The following is a 16,531-nucleotide window of genomic DNA, read 5'->3' as shown; positions in this document are numbered from 1 at the left end:
GTCACACACAGAGCAGGGCCAATGGGGAGGTTATGGCTCTCCCCCGTCACACACAGAGCAAGGCCCGTGGAGGGGGGTTGGGGCGCCGCCCTCTATCACCCACAGAGCAGGGCCGATCAGGGGGTTGGGGCGCCGCCACTGTCACACTCAGGGCAGGGCCGATGGAGAGGTTATGGCTCTACCCCGTCACACACAGAGCAGGGCCAATCAGGGGGTTGGGGCGCCGCACCCTGTCACACACTGAGCCGCAGGGCGATCAGGGGATTGGGGAGCTCCCCCCTATCAGGCACAGAGCAGGGCTGATCAGGGGGTTGGGGCGCCGCACCCTGTCACACACAGAGCCGTAGGGCGATCAGGGGGTTTGGGCGCTGCCCCCTGTCACGCTGATCCCGGTGCTGGGAGGCCTCGCAGCTCTGCTGATCCTGGTGCTGGGAGGCATATTACCCTTTTACTATATAGAATAGAGGCCTGGTGCACGGGTAGGGGCCGGCTGGTTTGCCTTGAAGGGTGTCCTGGATCAGGGTGGGGGTCCTCACTGGGGTGCCTGGCCAGGCTGGCTGAGGGGCTAAGGGCCGTTTTCAGGCTGGCGGCTGACTGAAGCTCCCAACCGCTCCTTTTCTTCTTTTTTTTTTTTTATTCTGGGCCAGCTTTAGCTCTGAGGCCTCGCTGCTGAAAACATTGATACAATGTTGTGGTCAGGCTAGCTGAAGCCTGGCTGACTGAAAGCCGGTTTCTAGGGTTTTGTTTAGCTTCTATATTTGCAACATAGTTGCTTAGAGTTGCAGCTGAGAGGCCGGCAAGTTAGGCGGGGAACGTTGGAGTCTGCAGTCACTGGTGCAAGCAAGCCTCCCTGTTCGCTTCAGTGCATGGCTGCCGGCCGCCATCTTGGCTGACAGTTAATTTGCATAAGGATATGCTGATTAGCCAATGGGAAGGGTAGCGGTTGTACGCTAATTACCATGTTTCTCTTTTATTAGTGTAGATAGTGAAAAACTGGAAATTGGAAATACCCTAATAGGCAAACAATGGGAGAATAAAAAGTGGTATATTCATATAATAGAATGGATAAACTAAAAGTTGTACATATTCAGGTCAAAAAATGAAAGTGAATGATAAACACTAAAATTCACGTTAGTGGTTATTCTGTGGAGTAAGGGAAGCTACTGAACTTGTAGATTGGTGCACTGGGGGCTTTAAATGTATCTGTAACACTTTAAAGTTTAAATGAAAATATGAAACAATTATGACAAAGTGTAAGATTTGGTGACACTAAGAAGTGTGTATATTGGTTATTAAATTATACTAGAGGCCTGGTGCACGAATTCACGCATGGGTTGGGGGGAGGGACCTCAGGAGGTTGGCTGGCTGCGGGAGGTTGACTGTGGGAGCACACTGACCACCAGGGGGCAGTTTCCGCATTGAGCATCTGCCCCTTGGTGGTCAGTGTGCTTCATAATGACCGGTTGTTCGGTCATAACAGTCACTTAGCCTTTTATATATATAGATTATATTATATTTTATTAAAATAAACATATTTTCAAACTTATTTTAAGTTTAATTTGGATTATTTAGTGAGCACTTTACAACCAAATGCTAATACAAGATTTCATGCATTTATGTTTGTGTTAAGGAGCAAGTCAGTGCTAAATGGAACCACTTGATTTTCTATGAGAAAAGAATAGAGGCAGGATGGACACAGAAATTATGTAATCCCATCAATATCACAGCATGCTCTTCAAATGAAGGAGCTGATAAACATCATAGGAAAATTGAGTCAGAGGAAATAATAGTATGGACTTGGTAAATTCAAAGAACCATATTTATGTGTTTTGGCTTCAGTAAAAATCACTTTTCATATTCAATTCATGTTAATTTGAATTTTACTAGTTTTATTATTTGGCTTACATTTAGTTTGTAAAATTGTTCTTATTTTCTAGTTATAAAAAAGCTATAAAAATGAGTTCACAGCTAGCCTCTGCTTTGTACATATTAAGTTACACTAGGTAAGAACATTTTTCCTTTAAATGGACCTGTACGTTTCCTAACCTGATATATTGTTAGCTCTCAACTGTGTAAAGCAGCATGTTTTAGAGAGAAGGAAATACACCAAAGTATTAACAGTGGAGTAATGAGATTTGGGTGACAATTTACCAAATTTTCTATATTCACTACTTATGTTACTCTAATAATTAAAAAAAAGTAAAGAAAAATTTATTAAAATACCTCTTAGTTATATTTAATAGTTTTATACTTATGGGAATCACTACTTTATTAAATTTCAGAACTAAAGAGTTCCCCTATAGGATCCAAAAGCTGTTCTCTGGTTTGTTATGAATCATTGTTTGTCAAAACCAGACCTGGAAATACATTATATCTATTGTCTCACCTGAATGTCGAAGTGCAGAAAATCCTTGCTCATCCTCCCACTCCCAGGTTGATTCACTCTTATTATTAGTGGAATGGAAATCAGGAATTTCATGATACCAGTCTATGTCTGTGCTGCTAATAAAACAGAAAATGATGAAGACATTATTAAGGAATTTCTCAGAACTTGAATGAAATGACTACTTTTATAGAGATTTAAACGTTTTCAGCTACCTTTTCAAAAACAAATAGTGTTTTAAGGACCTATTTATTATGAAGAAGAATAATTTGTTTTGCAAAATGAACTAGACCATCTCTAGAATCTTGCAAGAACAAATGACTTGAATCTCAATTTGACAAAAATTCTTTAAAGAGATATGTAAAGCCCGGCCGGTGTGACTCAGTTGTTGAATGTTGACCTATGAACCAGTAGTTCACAGTTGGATTCCCTGTCAGGGCACATGCCCTGGTTGCCGGGCTTTATCCCCAGTAGTGGGCATGCAGGAGGCAGCCAATTGATGGTTCTCTCTCATTATTGATATTTCTACCTCCCTTTCCCTCTCCCTCTTTCTGAAATCAATAAAATAAAATAAAAACACATAAAAAAAGAGATTTGTAAAGACATCTTTGCTCCACTGATGGCATACAAGATTTTCCATATCACTATCAGATCTTCAAAAGAATCTGAAAGGTACATAGATGAGAACAAGAGCCATGCACATTCACCTGCTGATGCAGTCTCCTGTGAGAGGGTCGCAGTTCCCTGCACAGTCACAGGGCCTGCAGCCGTAGTCTCCGAAGCCCCAGTATCCCACCATACACCTGTCACAGTGTGGCCCTGCCACCCCGGGCTTGCAAGGGCAGTCACCATTACTGGGGTCACAGAAGGTCACTGAGCTGAAAGGAAGGACGGCTGATCCAACTGGATGGCAGGAACACACTACAACAGAGAGGACATACAAGGACTGATGAGTGACTGGATTGTGGGGACTGGGCCTGCCAATCCCAAAATGGCTTCCTTTTACTACACAGCATGTCTCTGAGGCACATCCTTCAGCCAGTTGGTGTATACTCAGAGAATAAAAGCTAATTAAATTACAGATAAGAAGATAAAATGAGAAAAGCACGTCTGCTGCAAAACAAACCGCATTATCTATAATAATAAAAGCATAATATGCTATTAGACCAGATGTCCTTCTAGATGTCCCTGTGGACAACCTACTGACCTTCCGGATGAAGCCAGGGCTGTGAGGGAAGCCCGGGTCCTGGGTGGCAGAGGGAAGCCAGTGCCGGCAGCAGGGGGAAGGAAGGCCTAATGAATTTCATGCATCGGGCCTATAGTTTATTATAAAATTGAAGGCATTAAATATGAATGGATTTTGGTTGGGGGATGGGAATGAAGACAAAGAAGGAGCAATTTTGTGATAAAGGAAAAAAAAAAAAAGATGAGTACGGTGTTCAAGAAGCCAAACAAAGATTGTTTCACAGAGGTAGGCAATATCAGCTGTGTCAAATGCTGATAGGTCTAAGGAGATGAGGAATGGAAATGGATTATTGCATTTCACAACATGAAGGCCACTGGTGTCCTTGATAGGGACAGTTTCAGTGAAATAGTGAGCAGCAAACCTAATTGAAGAGGTCTTGGGAGAGAATGGCAGTAAAGGAAGTTGAGCCTGAGAACAGACACCTCTTTTGAGAAGATTTCCTATAAGGGCACAGAAATGTAGTGGCAGCTAAACCTGAACGGGGATGTGAACTCTAATGAAGGTGTGAGTTTTGTTTATTTTGTTTTAAGATGGGAGAATTATAACATGTCTGGAGTGTGCATTGAGTGGAAATAAGTTGAAGTTTGAAGTTTATCATACATTTGGAGAGACTGTATACTGTATAACATGAATGTATCAAAGTGCTATGTGAAAATTTTAAAAGAAATCACATATTCCAATATAAACATTTCCTCATTATGAGGTAAATAAACCAATAGTGCCTTTATCACTCAGGTAAGTCAATTTTGTTCTTGACAACATATAGGGGAACCAGAATAAAGACCCACATCTAATGTAATATATGGTATCCCACCACCACCATTATCTTTTTCTCTAATAGAAAATTCAAGCCTTTCTGGGATTTAGCCCCTCTGTACTACCATATATTTTAAAACCTACACATATTTCAGGAATGGTCAGAGAAGAATGTGATTCTGTCACATGTGCTAGTGGATTTCTGTCAATGTGACTTTTTACATAATTACCAGATAAAAATACCACTTGCAAACTATGCAGAAGTAGCTCCAGGCAGAAGGCCCTGACATCTTTCACAGCATACTTTTTCAGACTGCACACCGAGGCTTGCCTTGCATACCGATCTCCTGAAGTTTGTATAGCAGGCAATATCTGACACTCATAATCTACATTTCTTATTTTCTTCCAAAAGCAAATATATTTCCTTCTTGCATGGGAAAAATAAGAGGTTTTTCTTAGATTCTGGTTCAGGTTCTGATTCTCCAAAGTATATTTCTTATTAGTTGTTGATTCTAAAATGTAACTCAAGCACTTAATTTTTACCTATTCATTATGATGAATGTCAAAGTTACAACCCAACTGGAGTGACATAAATCCTACTGCAGCTTTGTCTTTTCTTGTTAGACATGAAATCCAATAGTAAACATTTGCCCTAAGCTGCTCTCACAACCAAATTAGCAAAACAAAATTAGTTAAAATGACATTTTTAACTCCTAAATATTGTTACAAGGTTTCTTTTAAAATACAAATAACTAATTTAAAATAATATATTCTATACTGATATGTCCTATTGTAAGAAAACCTGAAATGATAATACAAAGCATTCAAAACAGATACGATAGAGAAAATGGGTACTTTCATAAACGATTTCACAATAGGTTCCCTTTAAATAATGAATTTAGATACTTGCTAAATGTTACACGAATTTTATTTACAGATATGTGGTTGCATCAATACACCTATTGTGTGAAGCACTGTTTCTCTATAGAGTATTTACAGAAAAGAGGACACGAAGCTGCTCTGGAGTAAATTCTACCAGAAAACCTAACTTGTAATGAAACAACAGATGAACATGTTTTCTAAGTAACCTTCTGCATCTGTAAGGCTCTGAAATGAGTATTTGTTTCAACCACAAATGCTAACAATAAATACAGTTGTTTGAAAGTTACCTGTAACATGTCTTAGGAAGATCTCTTAGGAAGACAGAAAATAAAACAAGGGCAGTATAATAGAGTTGGTAAGGGCACAAACTTAGGAGTCAGACTAGATGAGTTCAAATCTGGTTCTAAGGCTTATTCCTTTGTGGAATTAACCTCCTCAAGACTCAGTTTTCTCACTGATGAAGTAAGAAGTATGCCATAGGTTTGTGTGAGGATTAAATAAGATGACGTATATATGTAGCAATGTATCAGGCATTTATTGGCATCAAATGCTCAAAGAATAAATATTATTATTATTACCTAGGTGAAACATTGGTTTTAAAATGCTCACCATTCATTCATGCCTTCACTCACACCTTTGTCAAAGAGTTCTTGAACTTTAGAGTTAACATGAACTATGCTAGGGGCTGAAGACACAAAAATGAGTACAGAGTCACTAACTCTTTAGTAAGAGAAGAGAGATAGGCAAATAAATAATTACAGGGCAGTAAATGTTATAACAGTGTAGTCCAGGGTGCATGAGAACACAGAGGAAAGAGCAATAACTGCCTCGGTGTAGATAAGGGTTGTTTTGAAAGGAAATTAATGATCAAACTGGCTTTCAAAATAAGCGGAAATTTCTTGCTTTACACCTGGAAGAAATTTGGAGGCAAATGGCTTTCTCCACGATTCTAAGTCCTATAGAATTAGGTAACTCGCCTGTTACATGTTTCTTTCTTTGGATTAAAAAAAAATCAACCTGCTGTTACTGTCCTTTTGTGGATCAGAACATGTTGAGAAAAAGTAGGGTCTGATCTATGGTCCTGCTGCTTATAGGAAGGTACCCTACAATGTAATGTAGAACTAGAGTCACAGCTGTCAACCCATGTGAACATAAGTATGCACAAATGGCAGGAACATAATGGAAAAGTTATGGCTTCCTTTATTCTGATGGGGTTGCTAAAGCCTTTGGTGGTGGAGTCATAGGAAACCATTGCTGTCTTTTCATCTTTATTTGCACCTTCACTAGACTCCTAGGAGTCTGTTTGCATGTCTTTCACTCAGAGTGATCCATGATGCCAAGCGTGCTGTAGACACACCCAGTTGTGTTCAGCATCATGCCCTTTTGAAATTGCCAGGACTCCTTAGCATTACCTTATGACTCTAGCTTTTTGCTATTCTGTTTGCAAAAGCTACACTGGGAGCAAAATACCCTGAAAGTATTTATTTCTGATTTAGCTTTTCTAAAAACAGAACTCAGAGTTCAAGGCCCTCAGCTGGGAAAGAAGCTGTTGGTCAAGCCCTTTCATCATTGTCCAGTGGCCACTCCTCAGTGTGCTGCCCAGGCTCCCAACATTTTCTCCTGAAAAGGCCAAGGCCCTACAGAATTTCTGATGGGGAATTTTTAACGTCAAAGCTATTTTGAAAGCTGTCCAGTTGCCTGCGGAGGTTCTTGGATGACTAGGAGTTAAAGGAGATGACTTTGCATACAACTCTAAACAGAAAGGAGGCAATATGAACTGTTGTTACTATATTTAGTGTGAAGTTAAATGTTATATAAAATAAAATCTTCTAGCCTTTTTGGTACTGTTTTCTCCTTTCTTTCTACTACCAACTATTTGTAAACAAACTTTACTCTGTACCCCTTTATTAGCCTAGGGAACAGTTTTCTATACATCCTTTAAATGTTATATGCATTGTGTTCAAAGATGTCTAGTTCCATGATGTTAAAGGTGTATGTTAACCAACAAATGTGAAATGATGTTATGTTTTAAATGAATATACCTCTCAATAACTGACAAACATGCAATGATCTAGGTTTAAACCTCCACAAAGGTTCATACTATTTATTTATAGGTTTTTAGTATCTTAGCACCACAGCATTTGCAATACTAAGATACTAGAAAAATAAAAAATAAAAACAAAGCAAAACAACAAATTCATAGAAAATTAAAATGCTCAAGTAGAACAGATTATTCTTAATCTTGAGACTATTTCCTACATTTAATGCTTCATTCAGTCAAGTTTTATTATTTATTATTTGTAATAAAAGTTCTTTAATCTAACTCTGTAGGAGACATTCCCATCACACTGGCAGCAAAATTTTTTGTGTGTCACATTAATCAATCTGAAATTCCTTTCCTCACTTTCATCCAATTATATCTAATTATGACTCTTTGTTCTAGGGGAGTAAATTACTTTTTGCCACTCCTTATATCCCCTTACACCTTTTGAGTATGTGTAAAAAGTTATATTCTCTCTGAGAAGTTTCCTAATTGATCTGAGAACATTTATGCTTTTTTATATTTATCTATTAGCATCTCTCTTTTCATGATTGTTTTGTTGGTCTGTTTGGAACACTCTCCATTTACCATCACCTTTCTTGTACTAAGAATTCTTAAGATAAATACAATTCTTTATATTCACACTTCACATGGCTCTTTATCACTAAGCAAAGTCTTATTCAAAACCCAAAGTGATATTAAAAAAAAAATCTAAGTTTTTAATATATTATTTTTGGCTCCAGTATGTATATCTGATTATCCCCACCTTTGTTAACTCATTTTGTTTTCATCAACTATGTCATAATTTGGATCTTTGTAGGTCTTTGGCTCAAAGTCTCTGAGGTCAGACAAAGCTGGGTTCAAATCCCAGCTCTGCCTCTGACCATTTGCATGAACTTAGACAAACTATATAATCAATTTAAGCCCCATGTCCTCATTTATAAAGTACAAAAGACACCACCTAACTTATAAAAATTGCTAAATGGGATAACTTATGTCAATTGCCCAATAGTAACTGGCCCATAGTAGCTACTCAACAAATGCTAGTTCTCTTTTTTATACCCCATCTAATTTTGTCCGGACTTCTGAAGGTTTTGTTATTTTATAATTATTTGCGTAATTAATTCTTGTCCTCATCAAATGCAGAATGACATATTACTTAGTTATTCAGTGAATTACACTTTGTTTTGGAGCCATTTTAGAGAATTCATGACCTCTCCTACTTCTATTCCCCAGTCTGACTGACTTTTATTATTCATCAATTCATAAAATTTCTCCTAGTGGGGTAAATTTTAATATGTTATTTAATCTTTTAAAAGGATAGTTCTACTCTGATTATTACATTATGATATGTGTATTTTCTCTATCATTTTAACTTCTTAACCCTCTTGTTTTATATACTAGATTTTTTTAAAAGCTGAGATTAGCCCAGCTGGCATGGCTCAGTGGTTCAGCATTGACCTATAAACCAGGAGGTCACGGTTTGATTCTCGGTCAAGGCACATGCCCAGGTTGCGGGCTTGATCACCAGTTGGGGGCATGCAGGAGGTAGCCAATCAATGATTCTCTTTCATCATTGATGTTTCTATATCTCTCCTTCCTCTCTATGATCAATAAAATTATATAAAAAATAAAAATAAAAAGCTGAGATTAGAGTTTTCTAACTATTATTGCCGAATCACTAGAGTCTAGTAAGGACTAATTTACTTAGAAATTAAAGTCTATCTGATCTAATGAGTGATAGAATGTGGAGGGAGAGAGAAGGAAAGGTAGGAGGATTCTAACAATGATTCTTTGGATTCTTGTTTGGCCTTTTGGTAATCAGTTAACTGGTTGAGAAGCAGAATATAGTAATAGGAGAAGCAGGTTTGGTATCAAAATAGGGTTTCTGTAGGCCCTTTGGACTTGAGGTGCTTATGGGATGTCTGATATAGAATAAATGGAGTAGAAATGGTTTTTGAAGTTGTGGATTTTGATGTTCTTTCACAGGAAGAAAAGCATAGTGTGAAAATCCAGAGGGCAAAGTGCCAGAAGGAGACCAAGATGAAGTAGCCAGAAAAGTGGTATAAAAGCTAAGAGAATATATAAGAAAGAGAACATAGCTAGTGGACACATGGACTTCAAAAAGATTGAATAAGGTAAAAACTGTGAGGTTAGATTGGATATATTGGAACTCATTAATAAGAGCACTGATTAGTCAGAATTATTTTGGTTGCAAGCACTGGAAATGCAAATCAATCAACTTAAGGAATTATTAGTTCATGTTAATGGGAAGGAGAAGGGAGGATCCAGGGTCTTAAATGATATTAATATTTTCTCCCCATCTTTCTCCATAATCTCTGTCCTTCTCTGTTTTGGTCTCATTCTTTTCTATTGAAGACAGGCTTTCAGTCCACGGAGAAAGACAACATTGGAGGTAGCACCAGCCTCACATCTTCTCATCTTCACAAATCCAGAGGAAGGAGGGAACTCTCTTTACCCACTTCAGGATGTATAACTTTCTGGGAAGGACTCTGACTGGCCAGGCCAGCCAGGGTCATGAGCCTACACCAGTGATGGCGAACCTATGACACGCGTGTCAGAGGTGACACGCGAACTCATTTTTTTGGTTGATTTTTCTTTGTTAAATGGCATTTAAATATATAAAATAAATATCAAAAATATAAATCTTTGTTTTACTATGGTTGCAATATAAAAAAATTTCTATTTCTATATGTGACATGGCACCAGAGTTAAGTTAGGTTTTTCAAAATGCTGACACGCCGAGCTCAAAAGGTTCGCCATCACTGCACTAGACTATTTAAAGTTTGCTTTTCAGAAACAGTTACTTCATATTGATTCTATGCTGGAATCATACACAGTTACTTTCAATATAAAACAAAGATGTCTATGTTGTTTACATGACATAAAATGAACTCATGTGGCTTTCTAAGATTACAATTTGAAAGAAAAGCCCACTTAAGCTAATACTGAAAGAAATGTCAATGACCCTTGAGGAAAATCCTTTTCTGAGACAGACCAGAACATAGGCGCAAGAATGAAAAATGGACGTCCTATGGGTTCCTAAATGTGTCACTGTGGTAAGGTATTCTGGTTTTTACTAATTTAAATTTTTTATTTTTAAGACATTTTGAAGGGAAAGAAAAACCACCCTAGAGGTAGAATGAAGTAATTGTTAAATAGAGGTATGAGCAAACACAAAGATTCTTTCTGGGAACATCATGAGAAGATCATATCTGAGTAGACTGTGAAGGATAGAAAAGTGACCTGCGGCAAGATAGTCACCCATTCAAAGCACTTTTATTTCCATCAGCTGAGCAGTTCTCACTTAAGTCAGAAAGAAAAAAAAAAGGAAAGAAGAACAGAAAAAATGATTTGGGTGGATGATAGAACTCTGTCTTTACAAAGAGAGCTGGCTAGTTAGGGTAACAGTAACCAAGTAACCAGACATTATCTTGGTAAACACTTGGTTTGGGTTTAAGGGCAGAGGGATCAAGTTTATTTTTATTCATTCTCTACTGAAACGCAATTGACTACATTTATTTTGGCCCACCAGGGAGGAAGGAAGGGCACGTCAGTTTTTTAAGAGGTTGTTTACTTTGATAGGGAATGAATTCTGCTTTCTTTTCCATTTGCTGATTTTTCTTTAAATATGGAGAAAGACTATGCAATAGTTAAAAATAAGTTTTGACATAAAGGTCAATAAATTTATTGTATAGTTACTAACTGGCTATTTCTTAAAAAGAGAGCTAATTCTGTTCTAGAAAGCATTTTCTTCAAACATCTGTTTCAAACCATGTGTTCTACTAAAGTAAGGAAATTTTTCTGTAGGAAATTTCATGTCATGGAGCGAATAGCTGTTAATATTCCATACCCAATCAATTTCCCATTTGTCTAATATTTAACACCCTTTGTGTTAAAAGGAATGAGAAGGAGAAAAGGACTTTATGAAGAACTGAATTCAATGATTATTTAAATCCAACACAATAACATACTTGTACTAGTTTAATGCTATGTTTTAAAATATGTAAATATGAAGTAAAAGGAAAATGTTGATGTGGCACTAATTTTATTATAAATTCCAGGTGCAGTATACTAATTCACTTCAAAGTATGAGATATTTACAGTAAATAAATTTATATACTATGAATAAGAGGGCATTCTCTGAATGGAATTGCTAGGTCTTTATTTTGAAACTGTTACATGAAAAACAGACATCTTAGAATTCTGCCAGAAATTGCTTGGAGAAAAGCTGAGGTTCTAAGTTAGACATCTTCAAGTGGGTGAAGGTACTAACATTCACATCTCTCACTATGTCAGGAGAGAAGACCTACCTGTCTAGCCAGAGTTTTAGTAATCCTTTAGGATTTCCTGTCAGAGTCATGGCTAATTCAGTGAGTAGACTAAGTTATAGATGACTATTAGCTCAAAATCTTTCACCAAAGATGAAAATAAATGGAGCTCACACAAGAAACAAGAATGATATAAGTAGTTGTCCTCATATGCTAGTCAGGAGGCCAAAAGGCTGAATCAGAATTACCAATGAAACTTAAAAATACAGCATAAGTGCTTATCAGTAGATGAGTGGATTAAAAAACTGTGGTACATCTACACAATGGAATACTACGCTGTGGTAAAAAAGGAGTTCTTGCCCTGACTGGTTTTGCTCAGTGGATAGAGCATTGGCCTGCGGACTGAAGGGTCCCAGGTTCGATTCCAGTCAAGGGCATGTACCTTGGTTGTGGGCACATCCCCAGTAGGGAGTGTGCAGGAGGCAGCTGATTGATGTTTCTAACTCTCTATCCCTCACCCTTCTTCTCTGTAAAAAATCAATAAAATATATTTTTTTAAAAAGGAGTTCTTACCATTTGCAACAGCATCGATGGAACTGGAGAGCATTATGCTAAGCAAAACAAGCCAGTCAGAGAAAGATAAATATCACATGATCTCACTCATTTATGGAATATAATGAACAACATAATCTGATGAACAAAAACAGATCCAGAGACAGAGAAACATTGATCAGACCGTCAAACCTCAGAGGGAAGGTAGGGGAGGGTGGGGGCAAGGGAGAGATCAACCAAAGGACTTATATGCATGCATATAGGCCTAACCAATGGACACAGACAACAGGGGGGTGAGGGCATGAGTGGGGTGGGGGGACAGGAGGGTAATGTGGGGATAAGGACCCATATGTAATAACTTAATCAATAAAGAAATTTAAAAAAATACAGATCTCAACCCCCATCCCTGATGGAGATTCTGATTCGGAAGATCAGGGCCGGAGCTCTGAGATGTCATGTTTTTAATAAGTGTTCCCAAGTGATTCTGATCCATATGCAGGTTTGACTAGAGAAAAGTTCTTGGATCAGAAAGGGGACCGTGAAGGTGCAAGACTTCATTCAAAGGAGAGAAACCATTCCCCTTTTGGTTTAGAGTCTGAGTCACTGAATTCCTGATTAAAGAAAACAACAATGATCTGGTAGCTTGAAACTGGCATGGTGGGACTATTTAAACCATAAAAATTGGCCAGTGCTATAAATCAGCATTTTGTTTTGTTTGTTTTCTTTTCTCCCTAGAAAGTCAGCATACCACTGCCTATTAGGTTTATTCTCACATTTATACTGTGCCTGCCTTAGGGAAATCTAAGGTTATAGGATACCAAAGGTACATAAGTGACTTTAGAGATTTCAAATAAATTACTCTAAAAGAGACTTCTCTTTTAGAACAGAGAGATGGTATTCCTTACAGTACCTCAGTACCTCAGTGAAATTATGTTTTCCATTTTACTTCTTGTGACCAGCCAGTTTGAGCCTCGATTTCTGCTCTCAGCCCCAGATTCAGTTGGGGCGGTTTCACACTGTCCCTTGTGTTCACAGACCTTAAATTCACTGTCCTTTTAAAATTTGTTTTCTGAGTTGTAGAAATAAATTCAGTTTCAATGATCTTCAGTAGTCTTAAAAAAACAAACATCTTTGGAATCCTTAGAAGTGATTTCTTGGCAATGGAAATGTGTAGCTGACTGTTTGGGTCCCGCAGTTGATTCTGGTTACAGTTGAAATAAAGAGGAAGTGAGAACAGAAATGATTTAATTGCTCACAGGAATATATCTGTTGGCTAGTAGATTTGGTGCATGACTCTTTTTATTTAAGTTTGATGAATTTATGGCCATCAATTAAGTGCACACGTAAGGACTATAGCACTTAGCACGGTGCTTATCAGGATAGAGGTAGGGAAAATAGAGCCTGGAACATGAATGGGGCCAATAAATCCTTGGCTTACTTGGCAGGGAGCTGGTGATGTAACTGTGAACAGAGTCCCAAGACTAGTGCCACTAATACTTGTTAAATGAATGAATGTGCCAAGGTGAGTATTCTATTAAATGTGTGGTAGATTGAATAACATAAGTTCATTCCATTTTCTAGATGGACTCATTAAAGGCGAAGAAGGCAATCATCGATTAGAAAGTAGGACAAAGTGTGTTTCGGCACTTTTAGAGGAAAAAAATAAAACAACAACAAAAGAAGTGTTGGAGGCATCTCACCAAGGAAATCTCCCCTCACCTGCTTCCATCTCATCCACACATTCCCTTCAGGTACTCCACAAATCTCTTTCATTGCACTTCCTCGTATAGTGGGGATAATAATAGTACCTATATCAAAGTGCTTTTGTGAAAGTTAAATGAATTAATGAATATATTGCCCTTTGAACCGTGAACAGAAAATAGTAGGCACTATATGCACATCAGCTATTACTATCATATCACCACCATCACCACAGTGGATTGAAGTGGCCTGTTATTTTAAGTTTCTCCTCATCTAGAGTGTAAGATCTTTTAGGGAAGACCTTTTATCTTTACAGACCTATTGCTTATTACAGTGCCTGGCACTCAAGACATGTCTCCTGAGCAACACTAAGTATATAATTTATGTACTACTGGTAAATTCTGTCTGGGTTGATGCTTCAAGTTTTCAATGGTTCCAACTCCTGAGAAGACATAAACTAGGAAATGAGGGCGAGAAGTGTTTTCATATGTCATCACTGATAAATGATTGTAGACTGCCGAGGCTTAGTTTATGTTATGTTTGTAATTATTTCACTGATAGAAATATAAGGTCCTTGATATATGATTGTGGGATCTAGCACTTGGAAATAAATAACAAATAAAGAGAAGGAATTTCTGGGACATGGCTTCCCAAGTTTCTATAGAACATTGGCCCCACAGATGTTCTGTAAGAAAGGCATTCCCTGCCTGGCTGGCGTGGCTCAGTGGTTGAGCATCGACCTATGAACCAGGAAGTCATGGTTCGATTCCCAGTCAGGGCACATGCCCGGGTTGTGGGCTCCATCCCCTGTGTGGGCTGTGCAGGAAGCAGCCAATCCATGATTCTCTCTCATCATTGATATTTCTATCTCTCTCTCCCTCTCCCTTCCTCTCTGAGATCAATAAAAAAAATAATAATAAAAAAAGAATCACCAAGGCCATTTGCCAACACATTAAGAAAAAGAAAGAAAGGAAGGAAGGAAGGAAGGAAGGAAGGAAGGAAGGAAGGAAGGAAGGAAAGAAAGAGAGAGAGAGAGAGAGAGAGAGAGAGAGAGAGAGAGAGACAGACAGACACAGGCATTCCCGGTAAAATTTAAGAGAGACGCCTCAAAGATCTGTCTGAGGTTTGTTAATGAAAATTAGCATATGAAGGGCTCTGAGAAATCCTGAGGAAACCTTTGATTAATTCACCATTTTCTAAATTTTCAGGCCATAGACAGATTCCGCCTTATATTCATTTCTACTAACATCTCATGGAATTAGTGTTCCATGGATTAAACTTTGGAAAGGACTAAACTACAGAAACATACTTATCCAGATTTCCATTTCCCCCTCAGTAAATCTTTATGTAATTCAGTTTTTAAAAATTCTAAGTCTATATGCACAAGTAGAGATGCAAACCTTGGTAAATTTGATGCTCAGGGAATGATAGGATGTTCTGGCTAATTTTTTAAAAATTAACCTTTACAGTAAGTGCTAAAATGCATTTAACTTTTATTGAAAAGCTTTCTGCAGCATTCTCAAACTTTAATATGATATGATCACCTGGGAATTTTGTTAAAGTGCAAATTTTATTGGGTGGGTCTGGATGGGAATAGAAGTTCTGCATTTTCTAATCAGATGGTGCCAGTGGGATTGGTCTCTGGGCCACACACTGAGTAGCAGATTTCTTTTCTGCCTTGGTGAGCAGAGTAGAATAAATATAATAAAATTGTTATTTTGAATAACATTGTACATGTTGTTGATAGAACCACACACTGAGATAGTTTAAAGTTTTAAAAATATCAACTTGTTTTCTTGATACTATCTTTGTCATAAAAGTAAATTGGGAACTAAGGGAGAAAAGTTGTGGCTATAGCAACATCTATATCAGCACCTACCATGAAATCTGATACATTATAGATACGTAATAAATGTCAGTTAATTAATTTATTTGTCATTAATTTTATTGGAATTAATAACTCTCGAAGTGACAGGGACACATCTGCCAAGGAGATAGTTAATGATAAGAAAATATTGCTAAATAATAGTGAAAATGAACTATTAGACTTGATAAATTAGTTCAGCAATGTAGCAGGATACAAAATTAACACCCAGAAATCTATGGCTTTTTTATACACCAATAATGAGCTCACAGAAAGAGAAACTAAAAAAACAACAACCCCATTTACCATTGCAACAAAAAAATTAAGATACCTAGGAATAAACTTAACTAAGGAGGTAAAACACCTGTACTCGGAAAACTACATGACATTGAAAAAAGAGATAGAGGAAGACATAAAGAAATGGAAGAATATACCATTTCATGGATTGGTAGAATCAACATCATTAAAATGTCCATACTACCCAAAACAATCTATAGATTCAATGCAATCCCCATCAAATACCAATGGCATATTTCACAGACCTAGAACAAACTCTCCAAAAATTCATTTGGAATAAAAAAAGATTCCGAATAGCTGCAGCAATCTTGAGAAAGAACAATGTTGGAGGGATGACAATACCAGATATCAAGCTATATTACAAAGCCACTATTCTCAAAACTGCCTGATACTAGCACAAGAACACACATATAGATCAATGGAACAGAACAGAGAACCCAGAAATCGACCCAAGCCATTATGCTCAATTAATATTTGACAAAGGAGGCAAGAGCATACAATGGAGTCAAGATAGTCT

General features: G+C 37.7%; 1 protein-coding gene across 1 annotated transcript in view; it reads right to left on the bottom strand.

The window, feature by feature from the left end:
- Positions 1-16,531, bottom strand: part of NTN4 (netrin 4) — a 107,245-nt gene that overhangs the window by 17,166 nt on the left and 73,548 nt on the right. Inside the window, 2 exon segments of the mRNA XM_006084124.2 lie at positions 2,387-2,502; positions 3,091-3,304. Coding sequence (XP_006084186.1) covers positions 2,387-2,502; positions 3,091-3,304 — 330 coding nt within the window.

The sequence above is a fragment of the Myotis lucifugus genome, unplaced genomic scaffold, assembly GCF_000147115.1.
Source record: "Myotis lucifugus unplaced genomic scaffold, Myoluc2.0 scaffold_10, whole genome shotgun sequence".
In the NCBI taxonomy this organism is placed as follows: Eukaryota; Metazoa; Chordata; class Mammalia; order Chiroptera; family Vespertilionidae; genus Myotis; species Myotis lucifugus.
Note: the sequence above shows the minus strand (reverse complement) of the source record. Positions and strands in the feature narration are given on the sequence as shown.